The sequence below is a fragment of the Entelurus aequoreus genome, linkage group LG07, assembly GCF_033978785.1.
Source record: "Entelurus aequoreus isolate RoL-2023_Sb linkage group LG07, RoL_Eaeq_v1.1, whole genome shotgun sequence".
Taxonomy (NCBI): Eukaryota; Metazoa; Chordata; class Actinopteri; order Syngnathiformes; family Syngnathidae; genus Entelurus; species Entelurus aequoreus.
Genome location: NC_084737.1, coordinates 28,584,558 through 28,602,683, shown reverse-complemented (window position 1 = coordinate 28,602,683; position 18,126 = coordinate 28,584,558). Strand labels below are relative to the sequence as shown.

General features: G+C 40.1%; 1 protein-coding gene across 1 annotated transcript in view; it reads left to right on the top strand.

Annotated features, from left to right (window-relative positions):
- Positions 1 to 18,126, top strand: part of LOC133654355 (triple functional domain protein-like) — a 41,059-nt gene that overhangs the window by 3,794 nt on the left and 19,139 nt on the right. The window contains exon 3 of the mRNA XM_062054676.1: positions 8,785 to 8,895. Coding sequence (XP_061910660.1) covers positions 8,785 to 8,895 — 111 coding nt within the window. The remainder of the gene's footprint in view (positions 1 to 8,784; positions 8,896 to 18,126) is intronic.

The window sequence follows — 18,126 nt, the reverse complement described above, 5'->3', positions numbered from 1 at the left end:
CATCCGGCCCTTTGTGCGTCCCTGTCCGGCCCGCGTGAGGCCAATTATAAATTACAAAATACATTTTAAAAAGTATCTATGTCGAGTGTGCAATACAACGGTGCTGCTTTTGTTTTGAAAATCGTTATTTGTATTACTTCCGTGTGGACGCATGCGTGTGCGTGATTGTGAGTGAATGTGAACAGCTGCAATTACAAAATAAAGTTGAAAAAACATCTATGTCGTGCGCGCAATACAACTGTGCTGCTTTTATTTTGAAAAGTATTATTTATGGGCGTGTGTCCGTGTGTAACCTGCGAGTGAAGGTGCACATGCAGCGACAAGTGATGCACGGTTTACACCCGAGATGCTAAAAAGAGAAAAGTTGATGAGGAATGGCGTGTTTTCAACAAGACATGAACTGCAAAGCAACGTTCCCTCTATGGTGCGTGCCTGCGCAATTGCGCACTGCTCAAGCGTCCGCTGCGCGCAGCAAGTATATGCCGCGCACCAAATCAAATCCCATCTGAATTCTAAACAAAATAAACATATTTATTCTATGGAATTTTGCAATGCAACTTTAAGTGACAGTGACAACAAGCGGCCCTAACGGTGTTCGTCAACACCGTTCAATTGAACACCGTTCAATTATTGTAACGTCTATCGAGATGCTTCGAGGACAGGAATTATATCGATCACTTTATTTAGCAAAAGTGTTTATATTCGGACATAACCACACCAAAAACATGAGTAAAACAATTCTATCTCGAAAAACTAGTCATTTTCTGCCGTACAAACCAGGCCAAAACCAACTTGTCATCTGTCACCAACACGCATAGCACTAAACCACTGGTGCGTTTATGGCCACACAAAAAGTCGGACAACTCAAACACCACACAAAGTTACACTATGACTCCTCAGTCATACGTGTGCTTATTTTACTGTCATTTATTATTAATGTTAATTTATTTATATTAGTCATGGAATGCTGTTACACACACTATGTTGAAGTATTACTATTATTATTAATTATTATTATTATTATTATTATTATTATTTATCTTACGGTATATATCAAAAACAATATTGAGCAAAATGTAATTGAAATATTGTCAATGTGGCCCTCCAGCAGTGCTCGGGTAGCTCATGCGGCCCCCGGTAAAAATTAATTGCCCACCCCTGTATATATACATATGTTGGGCAGAATGGTGGTACAGTGGTTAGTGCGTGTGCCTCACAATACGAATGTTCTCTGAGTATTTCTGTGTACAGTTTGCATGTTCTCCCTGGGACTGCGTGGGTTCCCTCCAGGTACTTCAGCTTCCTCCCACCTCCAAAGACATGCACCTGGGGATAGGCAACTAAATTGGCCCTATTGTGTGAATGTCAGTGTGAATGTTGTCTATCTGTGTGGGCCCTGCGATGAGGTGGCGACTTGTCCAAGGTGTAACTCGCCTTCCGCCCGAGTGCAGCTGGGAAAGGTTTTACGCTAGTAGAAAATGGATGGACTATATATATTTATATATATCACTAGGTGCCCCGAAATGAAAAATTTAGGACACACTTTTGTACTCATACATATAAACACAGTGCAACCCTCAATTAAACGTCCCTGTCCCACAGCTTTTTGTAGTTAAGTCATACTACATCATGCCGTACACAGTACTACACACTCATTCTAAGTTACACATAATATGACTGACATCACATCACATGCAATTACATTTCTGATCATATTGGGGCTTATACACATGCCAGAATGATCAATGATGTTGATAGATAGAAGTCAGTCCCCAGGACCCACAAGGGGTGAGTTGAGTGGGTCCCAGGACCAACAGGTGGTGATTTGAGTTGGTGTGTGACCCACTCAACTCATCCCCACTAAAAGGGGCTGTTTGCAACATTTACAAATTTAGTGCCTAGAGGGCACTAAATTTCCAAATTATTTTAAACATTATATCCCGCCCACTTAAGTTTTTTAGCATGAAAAGACTTCACTTCAATTGGTACCACAAGCTAGTTGGTTGTGTTCTTGTTATAATTGTTTTTTGAAAAATATAATTAAAAGCAAGTTGCAAACAGCTCAGCCCCATTAAATTATATATTTTTTCTGGTTTTTATATTATTTTTCTAAAAACCTTTGGTAGTGGTAAGGTACGATATGGTTAGAATATCAGATGGATTAATTTATGTTGAAAATGTATCTGAAATTAAGCAAAACTGTCACAAGAAAATTCTTATAAAATAGCATTTTGTAATAACATAAATAACACCTCAATGAATTAGTAACATTGGGGGACGGCATGGCTCGGGTGGTAGAGCGGCCGTAACAGCAACTTGAGGGTTCCAGGTTCGATCCCAGCTTCCACCATCCTTGCATGGCAGCTCCCTCTGTCAGTGTGTGAATGTACTGTATGTGTGAATGGGTATATGTGGAAAAAGTGTCAAAGCGCTTAGAGTACCTTGAAGGTAGAAAAGCGAAATACAGGTATAATCCATTTGCCATTTAAATGAAAAAAATTAGAACCAAAAAATATCAATAGAAGTGACACTACATGTGGAAGTGTTTCGAGAATGTTTTGCATATTACCCACCACACATTGGATTTATATCTGTGTAAATTAAAATTATGTATGGTGTTTGGACATGTTTTATAATGTCCACAAAGGAACTATTTTTCTAGCGTGCTAACACATCGCCGTGCTACGGTATTAGCCGTAAAGGCTAACTTCAGCAGGAGATAAGCGAGCTTCTACGCCAGCACAAAACATGTTTGAGTTTGTAATGCACAACACTGCGATAGGACGCTTATCTGTACTGACTAAAAAACATGAACAATTATATTACAGTGTCTGTAAAGTATTAGCCCACATTTCATGTTTTGTTTGTATACAGCTGAGCTAGCCATGCATGATGTGCTGCATGTATCATGATCGATATTAAAGTGACTCACTCGATGGACAGTTGTCTCTTTGGTCCAGCTGGCTGGGGATGTTTTTTCCGGTTAATTATGGGTAAGCTATCCATTTCTGTCGAAATAACTTGGCTTCAAGTTCCACATTTTGCAGCTTCGATTCACTTTCACCTCACTCTCTCTGCTTCCATCTGCTCCACCGTCTCACTCATCCTTCGCGCTGGCTTCTATAAGTAGTAGTTCATCCTCCATAAATTCAGATTCAAAAAGATAAGGTTGTGAATCCTCATTTGTCCAAAAATAGTCGTCTTCGTTGTTTGCTACCGAATCTGCCATGATTAGAACACACTCGCTCGTTTTTATCCGGAAGGGGTTGTTGCCAGAAGTCAGACGTGCGCTGCTATGGAAACGGAAATAAATTTGCCCAATAATTATTTCCAGCAATGATTAAAATGACCAAAATACGGTAAATATTTTACAGTTACTACATTATATATAGCCTTGCAGTGTGCATACAAAATGTTGACGGAGGGTTTATAAGTTGTTTTAGAGGGCTTTGAAGGAGGCTACAAGGGTGGCTCCCATTAGTCGCATCTTCCAAGCGTTTTTTATCATCTTTAAAATCCGCCCCAAAGAAGACATATGTGCTCTTGTCTCTCATAATGATTGTGAATGATTGGCAAAATTCCAAACAAAGTGCAGTTCTCCTTTAAATACTATACTTTTTTACGCAGACATATAGGCTACAGCAGTGTTTTTCAACCCTTTTTGAGCCAAGGCACATTTTTTTCATTGAAAAAATGCAGAGGCACACCACCAGCAAAAAACATTAAAAAATTAAACTCAGTAGCCGATATTGACAATAAAAAGTTGTTCGCGCAAGTGTTGGATATGAATTCAAACCATAATCAACCAGGCATCACTATAGCTCTTGTCTCAAAGTAGGTGTACTGTCACGACCTGTCACATGACGCCGTGACTTATTTGGAGTTTTTTGGTGTCTTCCTGTGTGTCGCTATCCTTCTTTGCGGGGACATTGTTGATTGTCATGTCATGTTCGGACGTACTTTGTGGATGCTGTCGGCTCCACACGCTGTAAGTCTTTGCTGTCGTCCAGCATTCTGTTTTTGTTTACTTTGCAACCAGTTCAGTTTTAGTTTCGTTTTGCATAGCCATCCCTAAGCTTCAATGCCTTTTCTTAGCGGCACTCGCCTTTTGTTTATTTTTGGTTTAAGTGTTAGATACCTTTTTACCTGCGCTCTGTCGTCTGCATATTGTGATCACGACAAACCATGTTCCCGACATCTACAAAGCACAGGGGCGCCGAAAAGGGGGGGTTAAGGAGACGGATTCTAGGGGCCCATGATGGAGGGGGGCCCAGAGAGGCCCCTAATGATGATGAAATTATAATACAGGGGGCCCTGTAAAGATTCTTTTCATGGGGCCCAAAATCCCTAGCAGCGCCCCTGACAAAGCAATGAGCTACTTGCTGCCACCTACTAACATGGAAGAGTATTACATGGTTATACTCTGCCGAGCTCTGGACAGCACCGACACTCAACAACGGCACATTTGCAGATTATTATTACTGCTTTACGAAAAATATTTTTAACCCAAATAGGTGAAATTACATATTCTCCCACGGCACATCAGACTGTATCTCACGGCACGTGGCGCAGTGGTTGAAAAACACTGGGCTACAGCACCCTGAGAGCGACAAGCGGTAGAAAATGGATGAATGGATGGATATTACAACTAGGGGGATCAAATGATTAAGTTTTTTTTATTACCTTTATGAACAACTTTTTTCAGGACTCCATGAAAACTCTTTCCCATCTCTCATCTCTCGATTTGAACGCCCAAGAAAAGAAACGGCAATACGGCATTTTCTGCTCAAACTCTACACTCACTCTCACTTGTTTTAATGCTACGCTCAAGCTGCTTGACCATTATGTGATTTAAGCCATGAAGAAGAAAAACGCATGTGACGTCATATTCAACCCAGCAATTTGTTCGTCTCGTTACTATGACTCCGCTTTACAATTGCTATGGTATAGACCAGGGGTCGGCAACCCGCGGCTCTGGAGCCGCATGCGGCTCTTTAGCGCCGCCCTAGTGGCTCTCTGGAGCTTTTTCAAAAATGTATGAAAAATGGAAAAAGATGAGGGGAAAAAATATATTTTTTGTTTTAATATGGTTACTGTAGGAGGAAAAACATGACACTAATTGTTATAACACACTGTTTATATTAAACATGCTTCACTGATTCGAGTATTTGGCGAGCGCCGTTTTGTCCTACTAATTTTGGCGGTCCATGAACTCACCTTAGTTTGTTTCCATGTATAACTTTCTCCGGCTTTCTAGGACGTGTTTTATGCCACTTCTTTTTCTCTCTCATTTTGTCCACCCAACTGTTAACGTGGTGCGTGAATGCACAAAGGTGAGTTTTGTTGATGTTATTGACTTGTGTGGAGTGCTAATCAGACATATTTGGTTACTGCATTAATGCTAGCTAATCGATGCTAACATGCTATTTAGGCTAGCTATATGTACATGTTGCATCATTATGCCTCATTTGTAGGTATATTTGAGGTCATTTAGTTTCCTTAAAGTCCTTTAAATGTATATCTCTTGACACACTATCTGTATGTAATATGGCTTTTAATTTTTTGCGGCTCCAGACAGATTTGTTTTTGTATTTTTGGTCCAATATGGCTCTTTCAACATTTTGGGTTGCCGACCCCTGGTATAGACTGAGCGTCACACATGACGCACATTAATCATGTGAAAAATAATTTAATTTGATTTCTGATTTCAGATCCTTTATTACAATCAAAATTATTCATAGCCTTAGGACATTTGGAGTGAAAGGTGCAGTAATTGTATTCAACCAGGAATTTTCTTTCTTGATCAAAAATGTCGCAGGTGTCTATCAAAAGATAAAAAGACAATGCATACTAGACATCATTGTGGAATAAAATAATTGTAATACTAATAATAATTTTGGGTTGCGGAGGAGACCCTGCCCCAAGTAGAGGAGTTCAAGTACCTCGGAGTCTTGTTCACGAGTGAGGGAAGAGTGGATCGTGAGATTGACAGGCGGATCGGAGCGGCGTCTTCAGTAATGCGGACGCTGTATCGATCCGTTGTGGTGAAGAAGGAGCTGAGCCGGAAGGCAAAGCTCTCAATTTACCGGTCGATCTACGTTCCCATCCTCACCTGTGGTCATGAGCTTTGGGTCATGACCGAAAGGACAAGATCATGGATACAAGCGGCCGAAATGAGTTTCCTCCGCCGGGTGGCGGGGCTCTCCCTTAGAGATAGGGTGAGAAGCTCTGTCATCCAGGGGGAGATCAAAGTAAAGCCGCTGCTCCTCCCCATAGAGAGGAGCCAGATGAGGTGGTTCGGGCATCTGGTCAGGATGCCACCCAAACGTCTCCCTAGGGAGGGTTTAGGGCACGTCCGACCGGTAGGAGGCCACGGGGAAGACCCAGGACACGTTGGGAAAACTATGTCTCCCGGCTGGCCTGGGAACGCCTCGGGATCCCCCGGGAAGAGCCTGACAAAGTGGCTGGGGAGAGGGAAGTCTGGGCTTCCCTGCTTAGGCTGCTGCCCCCGCGACCCGACCTCGGATAAGCGGAAGAAGATGGATGGATGGATGGAATTTTGGGTTTGACTATCCATTTCTAATGTTTTAGTAGCAGGGTTTTCAAAGTGTAAAACAGTGAGCCTGCCTTTAGAGAACATAATTGGATCCTGATTTTCTGTAGCATATATTGTGGATTTTTCTCTCTAGACTCTGTTCACGCTCTCACCTTGGGAAACATCAATACATTTTACACTAAACAGGGTTTCCGCAGGGCATTAAAAAGCATTAAAAGTCATTACATGGATTTGGCGAGAATTAAGGGCTGAAATGGCATTAAAAAGCATTACATGCAATGTCCAGAGGCAATCAAAAATGTAATACAGTTGTAGAACTTGGCTGAACTTATTAATGTTGCGGTCAATGATAAATTGCTACGTCTGTCTGTGTGTTTCTTTTCTTCATTTCTGGCTTTGAAACTGGATACAAGAGATCTTTTAGAGGGAACTGCACTTTTTGGGGAATTTTGCCTATCGTTCACAATCATTATGAAAGACATGACGACGGATGGATTTAAACATTTTTGTTAAGCATTCTAACTTGTAAATAAACGTAAATAAAAGTCAGCTTACAGCGTAGCCAATGGGAGGTGCTTTATTTTTCCTCATAAAATTCAATAAATAACCATTCAAAAAGCACCAACAATACTCAATTTACATTGTGTGACTTGAATATTAACCAAGTATTAGTCATATATTGTTTTTATAAGTTCTAACGCAGACAAACTCTTTATAGCGTTGCCGTGATCACGACAGTGTGTCCCTATGTTTACATCATCGAGTGGTCTGCTGCTTCCTCAACCACCATGCCATGATTAGATGAACATCTTCAACCTCAGCTGCCTCATACAGTGCTCCTCCCCCTCTGTTTGACAGCTCTATTTAATGTCCAAACAAGTACGTCCGCCTGACTGTGATGTCACAATGTAGCCATACCGCAAAACACCACGGGCAGAGGCATCCAAAACTGTGTGCAAGCTCATGCCAGAATGCATGAACCTTATGATTTGACACTATTGCATTTTTATAACAGAAGTATTCAATATCCTAACAATATGTATAAGTCAGAAAAAAGGAAATGCATCATAGGTCCCCTTTCAGCCTGTGTTATTGATGCTTTAAAGCAGGGGTGTCCAAACTTTTTTCCACTGAGGGCCGCACACGGAAAAATTAAAGCATGTGGGGGCCATTTTGATATTTTTCATTTTCAAACCATAACAAAATATATTGATTTTTTTATTTATTTTACCTTTAGGGGTCCCGGGGACCATAAAGGGTCTCAGTCATTAAAATGTTAAAAATAAGTCAGATTATTGTTATTTTTTAATTATTTAGTGCTTACAGTAAATCTCTATATCAACTTCAAGTTGATATAAAGTAATACAAATTTAAAAAAAATGTTTTATGGCTTTTCTGTGAAAAACAACTTAGTTTTTTTTTTTAATAGTAAAACTGAAATATGCAGTATTTAGTAATTAGAGCCCTAAAAGATCAATAATGCAGGACATCATTGATTTTAATTCTTTAATATTTTTGAGTAATCACAGTGGAAAGATAAATAAAAAATCACTAAATATATTTGGGATCCAAAAGGTGCCCCACTCATAAAGTGATACATTTTTATTAGGTTTTTCTTTTACTTTCAACACTTAAGTAACGAGATCAACTTCAGATATATCTGTCCATTTTATGCTGTAACAATTATTTTGTTTGTTTTATGCGCTTTTGTCAAAGAAAACTTTGATGTTTTTATATGGCTACTACACAATGTATGCAATATTTACCACATAAAACATTTTAAGGGGAAATATTTGAAGTAATTGGAGCCCTGAAAATAATTCATTATAACATGGATTTTTTTGTCATTATTTTATTTTTTTTGAGCAGTGGCAAAAAAAGAAAAAGAAAGAAAGACAAAAGGAAAACAAACAGCATGCATGGCAGCTTTTATGTCAACATTGCAAGTTTTTCTCCTTAGATTTCACCTCATTCCACTTTTTTTAATGTTCTTTTTTATTTTTACAATAGTATTTCCAGAATGTGTGGCGGGCCGGTAAACAATTAGCTGTGGGCCGCAAATGGCCCCCGGGCCGCACTTTGGACACCCCTGCTTTAAAGTACCAATGCTTAATCACAGCAGATGGTACTTGTTGTCAGGAATAATCCAGAGCTAAATGTGGGTCTGAACCCTATGTACTCTGGACATAACACTGTGCTTTACTGACATATTGATTTGTGTCACCCAGGAGTGGAAAGATGGCCTGGCTAGCCCTGAGGATCTGTCGCCGGCGACACTCCAGTCCCCCGGTTACATAACTGACTCGCTGATTGGCTGCACGTCACTTCCTCACACACAGGTCTGTCACCACAAAGTACTATCTCACATATGGCGAAGTTGGTAGAGTGGCCGTGCCAGCAATCGGAGGGTTGCTGGTTACTGGGGTTCAATCCCTACCTTCTACCATCCTAGTCACGTCCGTTGTGTCCTTGGGCAAGACACTTCACCCTTGCTCCTGATGGGTGCTGGTTAGCGCCTTGCATGGCAGCTCCCGCCATCAGTGTTTGAATGTGTGTGTGAATGGGTGAATGTGGAAATACTGTCAAAGCGCTTTGAGTACCTTGAAGGTAGAAAAGCGCTATATAAGTATAACCCATTTATCATTTATTTATTATATCAAACAGAAGATGTGCCAGTATCCCATTTGCGGTTGAGGATGGTTTTATGCACAAGGAGGTTGAGTTAGATCTCATTTTACTAAACCGTTGCCTGGGCAGAGGGTAAGAAAGGGGACAAGTAAGGACCCAGTCTGGTGGAGAGGTGACATCATCATTGCTCTTTGTCCCCATGGCCCTCTAGGAAGATGACTAACTCTGTTGCCACTGGCAGAGATCATTTATGAAGCAAAAGCAAACACAGCAGTGAGGGAGGGAGAAACCCGACTGCACTAAAATACATCGAGACACACACATCTCGATAAATGTCAGGGACTCTTAAATGAATACAAGTCTCTCTGTGGGCAGATCGATGTGCCAGAGGGCCTGCGAGGACAATGTTAGGAAGCAACCTGTGTGATGCATGACTCACATGCAGAATGAGAAACACATGTGCTCAAATAAGAACTGATGCCACGGGCTTAGACACGATGCTTTCATCTCTCTGTCAAACACTTGGAGCGCATCAGTTAGGTTCTCAGTTTGCAGAGAAACAAAGTGCCTGCATAGAGTTGATAAAAACAATCTGAGTGTTGGAGTAGAAAAAATGTAATTTGTGTTTCAGTAAAACATCAAAGGCCCCTAATAAGATTACATCAGGCGGGTGAGGTCAGCGCTTTAGTGTTTGTGCTCCCAATCTTTAAAGAGGGAGAACAAGAGAGGTGAAGAGAGATTCAATTATTGGTTCAGCCATTTTAGAGATCTTTTTCTATCCTTTCTATATCCAGTCATGAAGATATTACTCTTTGACCTCTTTTCTACACATCTTTGTCTCCATAATTGAATACCACCCCTTAGCAAGTGCACGCTTCCTAAGGCGTCTTGTTTTGCTGACATATTTTGTGATTATGCAACATGATACGCAACATGAAGCGTGACACATTACAGGGTCATCAAAGTCATATTCTTTGAGGACTACATTGTTGTTATGGCTGCCCTCAGAGGGCCGCTTGTAACAGTCAATTTATATGTTCATGAATGTATAAATAGCTCATGATTAGCGTCTCATTATTACAGCATTGCATATGCATTTGATTATTATGGATAACCCGCCTTGAAGTCATAAGTCAAGGTAAAAAAAGCCCCCCAAATATTTTGGAATATTTTGTAGCATGACCAGGTAATAGTCAATCAATCAATGTTTATTTATATAGCCCTAAATCACAAGTGTCTCAAAGGGCTGTACAAGCCAGAACGACATCCTCGGTACAGAGCCCACATACGGGCAAGGAAAACTCACCCCAGTGGGACGTCAATGTGAATGACTATGAGAAACCTTGGAGAGGACCGCATATGTGGGTAACCCCCCCCCCCCCCCCTCTAGGGGAGACCGAAAGCAATGGACGTCGAGTGGGTCTGACATAATATTGTGAAAGTCCAGTCCACAGTGGATCCAACACATCAGCGAAAGTCCGGTCCATATCAATCAATCAATTAATGTTTATTTATATAGTCCATAGTGGGGCCAACAGGAACCATCCCGAGCGGAGACGGGTCAGCAGCGTAGAGATGTCCCCAACCGATGCACAGGCTAGCGGTCCACCCCGGGTCCCGACTCTGGACAACCAGCACTTCATCCGTGGCCACCGGACCTGTGCAACTCCCCCTCCATAAGGGAGAGGGAAGCAGAGGAGAAAAGAAAAGAAAAGAAACGGCAGATCAACTGGTCTAAAAAGGGGGTTTATTTAAAGGCTAGAGTATACAAATGAGTTTTAAGATGGGACTTAAATGCTTCTACTGAGGAATGGGAGGGCATTCCATAGTATTGGAGCCCGAATAGAAAACGCTCTATAGCCCGCAGACTTTTTTTGGGCTCTGGGAATCACTAATAAGCCGGAGTTCTTTGAACGCAGATTTCTTGCCGGGACATATGGTACAATACAATCGGCAAGATAGGCAGGAGCTTGACCGTGTAGTATTTTATACGTAAGTAGTAAAACTTTAAAGTCGCATCTTAAGTGCACAGGAAGCCATTGCAAGTGAGCCAGTATAGGCGTAATATGATCAAACTTTCTTGTTTTTGTCAAAAGTCTAGCAGCCGCATTTTGTACCAACTGTAATCTTTTAATGCTAGACATAGGGAGGCCCGAAAATAATACGTTACAGTAATCGAGACGAGATGTAACGAACACATGAATAATGATCTCAGCGTCGCTTGTGGACAAAATGGAACGAATTTTAGCGATATTACGGAGATGAAAGAAGGCCGTTTTAGTAACACTCTTAATGTGTGACTCAAACGAGAGAGTTGGGTCGAAGATAATACCCAGATTCTTTACCGAGTCGCCTTGTGTAATTGTTTGGTTGTCAAATGTTAAGGTGGTATTATTAAATAGATGTCGGTGTCTAGCAGGACCGATAATCAGCATTTCCGTTTTCTTAGCGTTGAGTTGCAAAAAGTTAGTGGACATCCATTGTTTAATTTCATTAAGACACGCCTCCAGCTGACTACAATCCGGCGTGTTGGTCAGCTTTAGGGGCATGTAGAGTTGGGTGTCATCAGCATAACAGTGAAAGCTAACACCGTATTTGCGTATGATGTCACCTAGCGGCAGCATGTAGATACTAAAGAGTGCAGGGCCAAGAACCGAACCCTGGGGAACTCCGCACGTTACCTTAACATAGTCCGAGGTCACATTGTTATGGGAGACACACTGCATCCTGTCAGTAAGATAAGAGTTAAACCAAGACAAGGCTAAGTCTGACATACCAATACGCGTTTTGATACGCTCTAATAAAATATTATGATCAACAGTATCGAAAGCGGCGCTAAGATCAAGAAGCAGCAATATAGATGACGCATCAGAATCCATCGTTAGCAACAGATCATTAGTCATTTTTGCGAGGGCTGTCTCCGTAGAGTGATTTGCCCTGAAACCGGATTGAAAAGGTTCACAGAGATTGTTAGACGCTAAGTGTTCATTTAGCTGCTGTGCAACAATTTTTTCGAGGATTTTTGAGATAAACGGAAGGTGGGACACCGGCCGGTAGTTTACCATGAGTTCAGGATCGAGGTTAGGTCTTTTGAGTAGAGGATGAATAACTGCTTTTTTGAATGCTAGGGGAACAATGCCAGAGGAAAGTGATAAGTTTATAATATTTAACACTGATGGACCTAATAATACAAAAAGCTCCTTAATAAGTTTCCCAGGAATTGGGTCAAGTAAACATGTTGTTTGTTTTGTCCCATTTACACATTTTAACAATTCCTCCAATGTTATTTCATCAAAGAGAGAGAAACTATTTTGGAGGGCAGTGTCCGTCATATATACAGTCGTATCTGTGTTAATAGAACCCAGTTGTAGCTGGGATGCATTGTCTTTAATCTCTTTTCTAATGAGTTCAATTTTCTTATTAAAGAAATTCATAAAGTCATCTGCTGAGTGGGTGGAGCTACTGGGAGGAGTCCCTTGTTGGGTTAGCGATGCTACTGTACTAAACAAAAATTTAGGATCATTTTTGTTGAGGTGGATGAGATTTGAGTAATATTTAGCTTTAGCTGAGGTAAGCACGCGTTTATAAGTTATTAAACTATCACTCCATGCTTGATGGAAAACCTCAAGTTTAGTCGCACGCCATTTGCGTTCAAGCTTTCTACATGATAATTTATGGGCTTTAGTTTCTTCTGTAAACCATGGGGTACGCCTTTTAGGGGCCCTTTTTAGCTTTAGCGGTGCTACACTATCAATGGTGTCGCGCAGGGCGTCGTTAAAGTTGTTAGTGAGGTTATCAATAGAGCCGACATAATTTGGGAATGGTGCCATTACCGAAGGCAATAGGTCAGCAAGAGTCGTCGTTGTGGCAGCATTAATGTTGCGGCTGCTATATTAGTTATTATTATTATTATTAGTTTGTTGACAATGAGTCAGAACTTCGAATTTTATAAGGTAATGATCGGACATTACTTTAGTGTACGGGAGTATCGTAACTTTAGAGGTGGTGACACCCCTGACAAGCACTAGATCTATCGTATTACCGTTGCGATGCGTGGGTTCATTTATTATTTGTGTAAGACCACAGCTATCAATTATAGTCTGGAGCGCCACGCATGGAGGGTCCGATGGGGTATTCATATGGATATTAAAGTCCCCCATTATGATTATATTGTCGGCATGCGTCACTAGATCAGCAACAAACTCTGAGAATTCACTGATAAAGTCCGAATAGGGCCCAAGGGGGCGGTAGATAACAGCCAGGTGGAGAGGCAGCGGTGTGACAAACCTCATAGTGAGCACCTCAAATGAGTTATATTTATTATTTACGATAGGTGTAAGATTAAAGTTTTCATTGTATATTAGTGCGACACCCCCTCCCCTTTTAAGAGGACGGGCAACATGTGCATTCGTATAGTTAGGAGGAGATGCCTAATTTAGTGCAAAAAAATCGTCTGGTTTGAGCCAGGTCTCGGCGAGACCAACAACGTCAAGTTTGTTGTCTCTAATGACCTCTTTAACTAATAACGTTTTGGAAGATAATGATCTTATGTTTAAAAAGCCCATATTATAGGTAGTGGGCTGTTTTGAGGATTGTTTGTTGAAATTATCCAAAGTAGCAATATTAATAATGTTGCGTTTATTATGCGTAGTGCACTTTAAATCGTTTCGACCATATCTAGGAATTGATACGACGGGAATTTTCAGATTGCTTGCTTGGTGCTGCGAAAAATTGAACGCATCATAGTTAGCCACCTCAGTAGATTGTATGTCTGCCTCTGACACAGTCACAAAAGAAAAAACATTATGTGAGTTGTGTTTTATTCTAAGAGAATTGCTATGTGTGCAGGGATTATCCAGCCTGGTGCCGGCTAGTTCTAGTTTAAATGACTTCTTACCCGGACACTCCACGCTTCTTTGAGGATTAGCTTTTCACTTTGTTGTTAGCCCCGCTCGGCATCCCCGCTTCTGCTTCCGCTCACACCGCTTACGTCTCCTCCATTGACGGTCCCTGTTAGGACTTGACTCCGCTGATTCAAAGGCCGCTCGATGTAGCCCGCAAAGTATTCCCATGCTAGCGAGGAGGTCCACCGTACATGCATCTTTCAGTCTATAACGACCCGATCCATCCACATCCAGAATTGTCTGTCGGTCGTATGTGATCACAGAATGTCCACGCTTTGAGCCAGCCATGAAATAGACAGAATTGACGGGTATTTTTGCCAAATCGCTCTACACTCCCAAGAGCGTTTGCAAGCCGCTGCCTTTAGGGCGCCGCCATTTTGTCCTTTAGTAACATTAAAAAGATATGCAGTTGCCTGTACTACATGTTTTTCTCTCAAAATTTAAGACAAAAAATATATTTAGCAATAAAAAATGAAGTGCTGTATTGATGATTCATTTTTAAATTAGATTAATTAGATTAATTAGACTTTGTATTTGAGTTAATCATGATTAACCACAGGTAAATAGTTGCTTGCAAAATTCAAATGTACGTTTAAAAGACCTGAATCTTGAAGTCATAAGTCAAGGTGAAAAAAGATAATTTGATAACCCAAAAAAATGTTTGGAATATCTTGTAGCATGACCAGGTAATATTAACATTAAGAAGATATGCAGTTGCCTGTACTACATGTTTTTCTCTCAAAATTTAAACAACAAATATATTTAGTAATCAAAAATGAAGTTCTGTATTGATACTAGTGCTGTGAAATTATTAATTTTTAAATAAAATTAATTACACTTTTTATTTGAGTTAATCATGATCAACCACAGGTTAATACTTGCTTGCATAATTCAAATTAACGTTTTAAAGACCTAAACTATTGGACACAAATGCATTTTTTTTTTCAGAATGTCATCCAGGAACATTTAAAAAAAATGTTTTACTTAAATGCACGTCATTTGTTTGCTCAAAACTTGATAGCAGTTTAATCTAATGTCCCAACTAGGTGTATTTGGAATCGAAATTTGCCAGCAAGCACGGCAGTTAGAGTCTCCTCACTCTTCTTTGCACTGGTGTATGCATTCACCTGATCACTGACCATATAAAAACTTGTGCTGCCTTTCAGATAACCATCCCTGTTTTAAGGGGAACTGCATTTTTCTCTCTTTTGTGAAGTCTAAACTATAGAATACGTCTCGTACTAGATGGCTAACAATGTAGCTTATGGTATTATTCCCCCTACAAAGCCCTCTAAAAACTTCTAAAACCCACCAACAATAGTCTATATACATGCCGTGATCTGCGTATTAATCAAGTATAACAGCGAACGCCGAGGAACTAATTTAAGTAACACGGCGCCCTGAACACAGAGGTAATTACATACTGCAGCTATTGACATACTAAGCTGCTGCTGCTGCATTGCCTCTGAATTGGTAAAAGTGTGTACTAGATTACAAATCATACCTCTCACTGGTATAGTAGAAGGTTGTGGTCATAAGGCGAGAAGTATATAAAATTCAACTTAGACCTGAAGACATCGCAAGGAAGACACAAAAGGACGCTCGTTTGTTCCCACCTTAGGTGAAATAACTGAAAACATGTTTTATATTCTAGTTTCTTTAAAGTAGCCACCCTTTGCTCTGATTACTACTTTGCTCACTCTTGGCATTCTCTCGATGAGCTTACTCCTTCAAGACTGTTGGAAAACCATTTCAGGTGACTACCTCTTGAAGCTCATTGAGAGAATGCCAATAGTGTGCAAAGTAGTAATCAGAGAAAAGGGTGGCTATTTTGAAGAAACTAGAATATAAAACATGTTTTCAGTAATTTCACCTTTTTTTGTTAAGTACATAACTTCACATGTGTTCATTCATAGTTTTGATGCCTTAAGTGACAATCTACAATGTAGGGCTGTGAATCTTTGGGTGTCCCACGATTCGATTCAATATCGATTCTTGGGGTCACGATTCGATTTTTTTTTCAATTCAACATGATTCTCGATTCAAAAACGATTTTTTTTCCCGATTCAAAACGATTCTCTATTCATTCAATACATAGGATTTCAGCAGGATCTACCCCAGTCTGCTGACATGCAAGCAGAGTAGTAGATTTTAGTAAAAAGCTTTTATAATTGTAAAGGAAAATGTTTTATCAACTGATTTCAATAATGTAAATTTGTTTTAACTATTAAATGAACCAAAAATATGACTTATTTTATCTTTGTGAAAATATTGGACACAGTGTGTTGTCAAGCTTATGAGATGCGATGCAAATGTAAGCCACTGTGACACTATTGTTCTTTTTTTAAATTTTTTATAAATGTCTAATGATAATGTCAATGAGGGATTTTTAATCACTGCTATGTTGAAATTGTAACTAATATTGATACTGTTGTTGGTAATATTCATTTTTGTTTCACTACTTTTGGTTTGTTCTGTGTCGTGTTTGTGTCTCCTCTCAATTGCTCTGTTTATTGCAGTTCTGAGTGTTGCTGGGTCGGGTTTGGTTTTGGAAGTGGATTGCATTGTTATGGTATTGCTGTGTATTGTTTTGTTGGATTGATTAATTTAAAAAAAAATTAAAAAAAAAAAAAATTAAAAAATCGATTCTGCATCGCACAACGTGAGAATCGCGATTTGAATTTGAATCGATTTTTCCCCACAACCCTAGTAAATAGTCATGAAAATAAAGAAAACACATTGAATGAGAAGGTGTGTCCAAACTTTTGGCCTGTACTATATATCCATCCATCCACTTGTTCCTCTGGATGGATGGGACAGGCTGTACAGTCATCTTGACCCACATCAAAGACACACTCCAACAATTCAATGCGGTTTTGTTTTGTTCCTTATCAAAGAGTAGGAACATACTGAGAGGAAATAAGTGGCACTGTTATTGTGCGATATCATCAATGTCGTCTTTGGCTTCCAGGGAGTGGCAGCTACAAAGCTGTTCAGTTTAATTTTTCCAGATGTTGACATAATGAGAGCATGTGAAACAAACTGTTCCTCCTCACTGTGAATGCATCCTGAGTCTGATGTGTGCTGGACATTTAAGGAGGCGCAAGCTGCCACCACATCATTTATAAGACCACGTGAAAGCAATGTAGTATATCAGGCGGCCGTCACTACAAATTGAGGGGGAGATCTTTGTTTTTATATGAAACTTCAACATTTGGACACTCTTATGGTTAAGTTTTTAGTTTGCTTCATGGACTTGTAGAGATGTACCACTATTTTTAATGGGCTTCTCAGTTGGAAAACAAAACACGCACCAGAGGGAGATGGAGATAATTCTTCCTTTGGGGTTTGCCACAGAACATCTGGATGTGTTTAGGGAGCAAGGCTGACCTGTCAACCAGGCTGAAGTGCTCTTAGTGGGGCAAAACGGGCCTGTGGAGTCAGGGTCTTTGGGGAGCCTCTCGCTCTACTCCTCTACCACGCAATTTTAATTTTGTTGATTATTAATATTCGGCTATAGTTAATGTCTACAACCTATCTTATCCTGACGAAAATAAGATAACTAAAATGTGAATGACTAAAACAATAACAACGTTTTGAAAATTACATTTTACTCAACGAATAAAAATTAAACAAAAATGTCGACTGAAACAAAATCAAGTCATAATTAATTTTGTCTTGTAGATGAGTAGACAGTTTTTAACAGCGTATGTGTGAAAGAGGGGGTGGCGTGTGTTAGGAGAGCCAATCAGATGCTTTTCCTTGTATTTCTTACAGCCAAAACAAGAATGTAAGGATTTAACTTGTTCCACATTGTAATCTGCTTACACCTGGGAAAAAGTAAAGCGGACACATTTTATTTTTGATAACATGAGGCCATCAACAGGCAAGTCTTCTATGATGACATCTACACAACTGAAAGTTAAAGCTATTTCTACCGTATTACTTATTTCCAAAAAAATATCAAGTCATTTTGTCTGCCTCGAGGAATCGTTTATTTAATGGTAAATCTAAATGCATGGCACTTTTACCAAGGAA